Genomic DNA, 8413 nt, shown 5'->3' with positions numbered 1-8413 from the left:
TCATTACAATGTTTAAAAGACAAACGTATCATTATATTGGTTGTTGTTTTTTTCTTAATTGCAGTATTGAGGTCAAGTGTCATTTGTGGCCATTTCCATCACCCTTGGATTTCACAGACCACAAGGCTTTCAGTGGCTGGCTGTGTTGAATGGTGAGCACTAGCACTGTGAGTTCCTCACAAATCAATCTGTTAACTTTAGTTAGACTTGAGAAATACACAATGGGACGCATTGTTTTGATTCTCCTACTTCTATTCTCTCAGCATAGAAGAGGTCCAAGGCAAATTTTGGTCCATATTTCTGCAGTGAATTAGAGTAGAAAACAACCACCACTAATGGGTGGATATTATTTTAAGGAAGGACCATGTTCCCACCTCACAGCTAGCGTAATTCACCCGTTTTCTTGACAATACCACAAAGAAAGGAAAGACCAAACATTTACTTTAGCTGTCACATCCAGAGAGGAGCCAGTTAACGCTGGGAAATGCCTGGACTTTTTCTTCGTCGAGTCAATATTAAAACAGACTTAACGCATATGTAAACTATGAATGCCTAGGAGGTGGAAAACATGGTAAATAACAGCGTTTGACACTTCACATCACGTCATCAAAAGTATTTTTCATCAACAAATTGGTATTTTATTTAGAAAAGTATCTTTATTAGGCAGAATAGTATAAATAAACATAATAAAACAAAACTTTTGCTAACATATGGGGAAAAAAAATTACTTTAAGGCTGCAAACCTTTTTAGGCTTGCTTTGGGTTGGGAACAATATATTCTGCTGTCCACAAACATTTCCACACAGAATTGTCAAATGAATTTTACTTAAATACAAAGTTTCTTAAGTAAGAAACGAATCAATTTCTGCTTTAAACAGGAGCCCTGTGCCTGGGACAAAAGCGCATGTATAACTGACCTAAAGTCAATGCCCTTCATCCAAAACCTCTTGAAGAATGGAATAAAGGCAATTATACAATTATATACACTGTACAAAACTGTACAGACAGAACATTTGACAAACATTCTGTCATCATAGAAAATAAATAAATACACTTAGTGCATTAAACAAAAATTAAATTAGAGCGTACCAAACTCAGTTTGGTTCTACACAACCCTTCTTACACGGAGTCAAAGACAGTCCAGCTGCTTTGATTTTTGTTCAATGTTTGTATACGTTTTGCTCAATTTAAATGTTAACACAATTAAAAAAACAAAAAAACAAAAAACAAAGGGCAGCTCTAAATGTCCAACAGTGAAATTTATCAATCAGTAAAACATAAGAGGGGTGAGAGGAAGTGTCTATCCACCTGTTGGGCATAATTCAGTTGTCCTTGACAGATTCTGCATGCTCAAATTTCCAAAGCTCAATTAAACATGCTTGTTAGAACGAAACATTTCATGGTATCCGTTTTGTTTTCTATCCTGATCCAATCGATGAGATCTAATGATGAAGTTTTTAAACTAGGGATGTAGTCTTTTATTACTGTCTTAAGACTGTTACTTTTTGGTACTAACTGATAACAATACATCACTATGACTAAGGCTGCAAATGTGATATTGCTTTTACAAACAATAAAAACTTAAATCGAACTAAATTTGAGCACTTAGCCCATACATTCTTCCTCAGTTGTGTCTTTACTAGGAATGTCCAGCATCTCTCCACCGCTTTGATTCATTGCACGGTTGTTGGTATTGGAGCATTTTAAGAGTAAGGGTACCAGTATTGGACTGATACCTATTGCCAGCAGGGGCGCCGCTAGCATTTCCGTGCCCCTTGGACAGTTTTTTGCTTCAGCCCTCGTTGAAATTGCGTCGGGACCTTCTCTGGTCAGGGCCCTTGGAATCATCCTAACTTTCTCCCCTTTGCGGTGCCTCTGATTTCCAGTATCGATACTTGTAATAAAAAACATGGACAGAGGCCCGAGTCCATTCTTGGTGTTCTAGTGCTGGTACTTAAGAGCTTCAATGGCATAATTGCGAAGTGTTCAAACTTATAATATGCTCTTAAAAGTCATCTCTGCTGAACAAAAATTCAAAAGTCAGTGATCAAAAACAAGTGCTCAGTGGTTCATGGTCACTTTGCAAAATGTGCATAAATATGTTCAGTAGCAAAAATCAATCGCTGATCTTAAAAGTACCAAAATATGTGTCTTCAGCTGCTGGGTCCAGCAGCCATGCATTGGATACGCGGACTAAAATACCATCGCCCTTATTCAACTGGATGCCTCTGCCCTGCTCCACGCAGTACATGTTGAAGGGTGCGATGTTCCACTGCAGCGTTCCGCCACTTTTTGTAAGAAGAATAGGTGTAATTACAGACTGCGTGTGCTTCTCGTGATAAATGTATTGAATTAACTGTACATTGCTGACGTCCACTTTGCCCGAGTCGTGTTCCTCAGCATATCGAAAGCAGGTCTTGGCATATACATAGTAATAGCCAGCTTCATCCACTAGAATTCGTCCGTCATGGTATTTCATCTTCTTCAAATTCCACCCTTGAAAATCATCCCAGGTGATTATGGTTAATTCATTTCGATCTTCTGCAAAAGCAACACAGACAAAAAACAAAAGGTCTGATATAAATATGGTTATATATTACATCAAGATCACTTCCGTTCTCTTTAGTTATATAAAATATATTTTTCATGAAAAAACTAAAGCCAGTCAAAGTCTCTAACATTTCAAGAAACATTTCATGCCACGTGATTCTGAAATATTCAGCATATGCTTACTGGCTGCATAGTTAGTCGGCGTCTTGATGGGAAGGTGAGCTGATGGCATGCGCGTGTCCTTTTTTTGTCGAAATCTTTCCTTCTTCTCCTTGCAACTTTTGATTGGATCGGCTATTAAGGTTTCACTGTGCATTTCCTGAGAAAGAACAACCAAACACATTACTTAATGATCTTCACTGTGAGGACTCCTGTGATTATGTAGACTCCAACAAGAAAACAAGATATTTAGATGTAGATATTTCACGTAGAGGAATGGGATTTTGGACCAGTGACATGACTATTCCAATAGCTCGAATAGTTCCATAACCTCAGGCTGTTTGGGATAAATATCGTTCTCTGATAAATTTTCACGTGTGAAATCCATTTGGAATCCACGTGATTGGGAATTTCAGGTTTCTCAATTCAGATTTTGCATCAGGTTCAGTTGGTCATGCGAATGTCCTGCAGTGACAAGCTGCTTTGTTCCAAACTAATTTCTCTGTGAGCTACACTAGAAAGCATGAATGTAGGAGTCACAGACTCTAACTCAACCCCATGCATGATAGGCGAGACCATGTCAAAAAAGATTTGCAAGAGACTGGAATCCAATAATACTGTCAGGCTACAAATGTGTCATGCTGTTTCCTCTCTATAGTTCCACCTGCTCAGGAATGACTGAAATGTCACAAAGTATTACATTTCTGTTAGTGTGCAAGGTGTCTTTAAAATGGAGTCAACAATCCAGCAAGTCCAGCAAATCTGGAACAGACTGAATTCTAAAATACACTCCCTTCAACTTGAACATGTCACAAATATGTCATGATTTTATGTATGATACCACAAAGAGATTTATAAAAGTGGTAGTAGATTAAGGCATAAGTAAAAGCTATATTTATGAAATATGAACTAAATATCTAAATGTGATAATATTAGGGTTTTTTGTCCTATACTAGAATCGAATAGCAAGCAAACACAATAATTAGGGCTTTTAAACACAGAGTTCTGGATGTTTTTCGGTGCTCTGACCTTCTTAAGAATTTTGGTAGACCGCAAAGCATGCCAGCAGATACTAGCTTCAAACTAGATTGCATTTGAGCAACATTAAAAAGACATAACATATATTTAAACACTTTTTGCCTCGGACATAAGTTCCTCCAGGTAATGATAAAAACAGTACACTTCTCATGACCCGGCAAAGCAAGCTGTCAGAAAGAAAAGAAAAAAAACTTCAAAAAGATAATTAATAGAAATGTTTTGAAGCATTAAAGCCATAATACAACGACAAACTCTCAGAAGGAAATACTCTTTTCAATTCCTGTATGAACTGAAGTCAACACACTTTATCTCTCCTCTGATCTCTTTTCACAGATTCTGATATTGAGACAAATCTATTTCTTAACCGCAACTGAATGTCTTTTCCAAACTCTACAATTACACTCGACTATATGAGCACAAGAGAACTGCATCCATACAGACCATATATAGATGTTTAAGCAAGTCATTTGTAATTATTGAGACAGTAGCCATCAGACATGGCTAAATATCCAAACTAAGCTCCTGACAAAGAAAAGTTCCAGGGACTTCAGCGACTACATCATCATGCTTAAGGAAATGCTGTACAGTAGCATGTTTATTCTTGTCTTTAAACAAAATGTGTGAAAATACCAATGCAGAGCCCATGTTTAACAATGGGACATTGGTACCATTAATGCAAGAAGCACATTCTGCTTGTCCAATAAACACTACTTGTAGATCACTGGAGGGATACATGTGTCAGAACGTCCTTGTTTGTGCTAACAGAAGGAAATGCCTTGCTATAAGCACATGCAATTTTAAAAATGTATGATGAATGAATGTCAAGTTTGTATCAGTTTTTTGGCATACCATCATACCCCTACAGGCATTTCTTTCAAAAGATTCCTAAAGGCATATTGTGTTGTGTAAAATGAGGAAAAGAACTGCAAACTACAAGAAACTGCAACCTGATGCGGTTTCTGCATCTGAGCCAAACTGCACAAACATGAGAAACACAGACTCGTCTTTTGAAGTTTATTAGCTCACCTCATTAGGACTCTGCTGGGCTGAGGCAAGGTCGATCTGTAAAACACAACAAATACAGTTCAGTTACACAACTGCATCCAGCAGGTACCACTGCACACTGGACGCTTTTAATGAACTAACGGGAAAGCAGGCTTACTTTCGTTAAGAAGTTAAACTCTGCTTGACATGCTCAGAGAACAAAAGTGATGTAAGATGTGCATTTAAATCCAATGCGATGAGAACTATTACATTAAGCATGGTAAAACATCCAGGTTATTCTCTTCAGCCATGTCCTGACCAATGCACTCTTTCAGCATGGGTGGTAAAACAGAATAATATCATCACATAGGGTTTAATGAGGTGCTTATTATGTTCATATTACATACAAGCAGCACAGCAGATCCACATCTGCACCCGCAGAATGCTGCAAAATGGAACGGTTGCCATTCATAAAATTCTACAAAAACTATTGCTTTCGTTTACTGCATTTTTCCACTAATTTTTTTTTTACTGATAAGAGTCTCAGATCTCACATTTTACCAAGGTAAAATCTATTCCCCAGAATTACATAGATATAACCTCAAAATAAGTGCAGAAATTGCAAAAAGATATTTCCATTCGGGTCTCATGAAGGAGGAGGATCACTGAGGTCTTGTCTTCGTCAAGTATCTTCAAGCACAAAAGTTTTTCCGCTATCACTACAACAGCCATATTTTCGGAAATGATGTAAACTGTTCTCACAGAACTTAGATTAAGACTATTTAAAGCAGTAGAACTAGGGTGTAAACACCTACTCTGAAACTATGAATAGTGCAGGTGCTCAGTTACAAGGTAATATGATATACTGCAAAATCTGAAAATCTCTGTTACTGCAAGTTAAACCAGATGGAATGCTGACAGACAGAACGGGAGAGATACCCAGTGTGTGATGTTATTCTGTTTTCCTCTAATGCACTGAACTGCATTTGAAAGACATGCACTATAAAAGGAATGTGAAGAAAGTTTTTTGCGAAAGCATTTCAGTGTCATATATGGTTGGGTTATGTTGAGGATTGTCTCTGCATCCATTTGTGGGGATAACATGAATCATGAGGCAAACACAACTGACATTCATCTTTTTCCCTTTCTTGCATCTGTGTCTTTGGCCCTCCACCAGCACACGAGAAGCCTCCGACATACACTGCTGCGTTTGGGCCAAAGCCTCCCAAAACAAGCTGTCACAAAATTCTCCACAGCATTTAAACTACAGGAGAGACATCTGGGCATGACAACATGTGAGAGCTGTTTCTCAGCATCCCATTCACCGCAGCTTCGCCAAACACTTAAGTATCAGACCACCAGATGAAGTCAGAGGGAATGTTTTGGAGAATCAGGGTGAAAGGGCAAACTTGGCATGACCAGCAAAAACAACCTTCCCAAAAAAGGAGGGAAAAAACTTTAATTCATCAAAATTTCTGAATTCAGTCAATTATGTTCAATATTATTTAAAAGCATCTTGCAGCTAGAAAGTAGGTTCAGAGTGAAATCTAGACAAAGAAGAACCGTTGACCACTTTTATAGCTCTGGTGACTTTAATATTATTCCAATGTACTCAAAAAAAAATAATAATGGGCATGTCCAACCTTTTGATGGACACTTTGTAAAACTTGTGGGAGACCCTCATCAACAGAGTAGTGTCTGTTTTCTCCATATTTTTTGGAAAGCGCGGGAAAAGGAAACCAGTGCTGGAGCAACAACACATTCATAAAGACCAGCATTGCCTAAAACCAACATTTCCTGCATCAGCAATTTGATTATACAGTTATTCCCTGAACAAAACTTGTGTGCAAAACTATTTAACCATCCAACTGAACGACAGTAACGTGTGCGACCAAGTGCTTGTGAATCAATGAATACTCTGAGATCTACACATTAAACACAATTGTCTCACATTAATTTATTTGTGAGGTGATATCAGTAACACTTATGTCTACTTAAAGAAAAACACTTTTAACAAGTTTACGGCAATGTTTCTTGCTGCCTGCAAGAACACAGAGATTCAAACCACTACCAAATATACTTTTTTTTTTTTTTAATTAATCAGTTCAACCAATCTGAATCAAATTAAAGCGACGTTTAGATTCCTCGTTCTTCAGTGCGACTAAATTGGATATTTTGTTTTATTTTATTATTAGTATTATTTTAGTCAAACACTTATTACCTTCAACAGTCGTGCAGCTTGTAAAGTATAGAAACAATTGTTTTGGAAGCTACGTTCAAAACACACTCGGCACAAAAAGCACTGAGTGGGCACGAGACGCTTCTTTTCGAACGCGCGCTCCTTCTGATGTTCAAACGCGGCGCGTCTCACACACTCTGAACGGTCCTGCAACGCTTGACATTCAGAGTTCAGAGCAGGTTAAACGAAAGCAGGCCTCAGAACTGCTGAAACGCAAACAAAACTAAGATTCGTGCACCTGAATTGTGACAGTAACTTTAAAAAGTGTTGTAATGAAAGAGTTCATGAACTGTTTTCCCCCGGGTGCATGCCGCCTGTCTTCGCTTCCTTGGGAGTTGCTTACCTCTCGCAGATAACCGGTTAAGTGCAACAGAATCGCCACACTCGACGCGACCTGCAGCAGTCCCATGACAGCGAGCGTGCCGAATATAAGCGCTCTGTGAGTGGAGCCCGTGTGCGGAGCGCGCGCCGGAGCCTCTTCCATATCGATATGATTCCGCAGGTACGCGCGATAATCATTAGCTGCCATGAGCCCTCGATCGCGGCACAGATCCTCTCTCAGTGGGAGGACTCTACAAATGATCAACGATTCATATAAACATGTGGGTGGGCAATGCCTTTGGCTTCGCAGACAGCCAATCAGATAATAGACACAGATGATCTCGCTTTTTCATGTTTCCTTTTTTCTTTTCTTCTCTTCACTTCTTTTTGCGTGAGTTCAGGCAAGAGCAGGTTGCTGTAGTCATATTGCTATCTAAAGCGCTTACCATATGAGGACTACACTAACTTGGAGATGTATGTGGCCTTTACTTTAAATCAAGGTATTTGTTATTATTAATCTTTCCTCGCCACAAAGTACCACACAAACCGCAATAAGATTAAACTGTCAGCTTCCTAAAACCAGTGAGATTAACATGACAAGTGCATTATAATAAACCACTTGTACTTTAAACCCACTGTGATGAGACTGTGTTGATAATGACTTACTTCCTAGAAGTGATGTAATATTGTTGGCTCATTTGTGTTGTAATACTGAGACCACACAAGATTGTGGCTGCGCTCAATCTCCTGCTACCTAACTAGACAGCATTTACTGGTGTTATACCTAGTAATCTGCCTACCTAGTCAATCATTTTAGGCATCAAATCTAGTGAGCTGCCTAAGTAGTCGCCAGTTTTTGACATCAATGAGTTCCCTACATAGACAGCATTTTTGGTGAAACTCCTAGAGAACTGCCTACCCTTACCAAAAAGTAGTATACTTCAAGTTTATTTTTTTATTTATTATTATTTAGTGTTGTTGTATTTTTTTTTTTATTATTTTTTTTGTAGATAATATACAAATATCAGTGTTCTAGTAGTATACTTGTAAGTGTACTGTTTCAATACTCCTTGAGACTAAATTGGCCCACTTTCTAGTATATAAAAGTAAACTTTTAAGTAT

General features: G+C 38.3%; 1 protein-coding gene across 2 annotated transcripts; it reads right to left on the bottom strand.

The window, feature by feature from the left end:
- Positions 1 to 636: 636 nt before the first annotated feature.
- tnfsf11 (TNF superfamily member 11) lies at positions 637 to 7695 on the bottom strand. Of its 2 annotated transcripts, none has more exons than XM_042763296.1 (4): positions 7314 to 7695; positions 4774 to 4809; positions 2734 to 2869; positions 637 to 2550 (listed from the first exon to the last, which is right to left on the bottom strand). In XM_042763296.1, the coding sequence occupies exons 1-4, from the start codon at positions 7497 to 7499 to the stop codon at positions 2117 to 2119; spliced, it is 792 nt and encodes a 263-aa protein (XP_042619230.1). In that variant the 5' UTR covers positions 7500 to 7695; the 3' UTR covers positions 637 to 2116. The 2 variants fall into 2 exon arrangements, with proteins under 2 accessions (XP_042619230.1, XP_042619231.1); XM_042763297.1 differs by having other exon boundaries at positions 637 to 2541; positions 7314 to 7671.
- Between the last annotated feature and the right edge of the window lie 718 nt (positions 7696 to 8413).

This window comes from Cyprinus carpio, chromosome A9 (assembly GCF_018340385.1).
Source record: "Cyprinus carpio isolate SPL01 chromosome A9, ASM1834038v1, whole genome shotgun sequence".
NCBI lineage: Eukaryota > Metazoa > Chordata > Actinopteri > Cypriniformes > Cyprinidae > Cyprinus > Cyprinus carpio.
Note: the sequence above shows the minus strand (reverse complement) of the source record. Positions and strands in the feature narration are given on the sequence as shown.

Bases quoted from the DNA above. Each gene is read 5' to 3' on its own strand.
- tnfsf11 (XM_042763296.1), bottom strand. From the start codon at position 7,499: ATGGCAGCTAATGATTATCGCGCGTACCTGCGGAATCATATCGATATG. The intron at 2,870-4,773 runs GTGAGCTAATAA...GTTCTTTCTCAG, and splicing joins CCCAGCAGAGTCCTAATGAG to GAAATGCACAGTGAAACCTT. The intron at 2,551-2,733 runs GTAAGCATATGC...TTGTCTGTGTTG, and splicing joins GCCGACTAACTATGCAGCCA to CTTTTGCAGAAGATCGAAAT.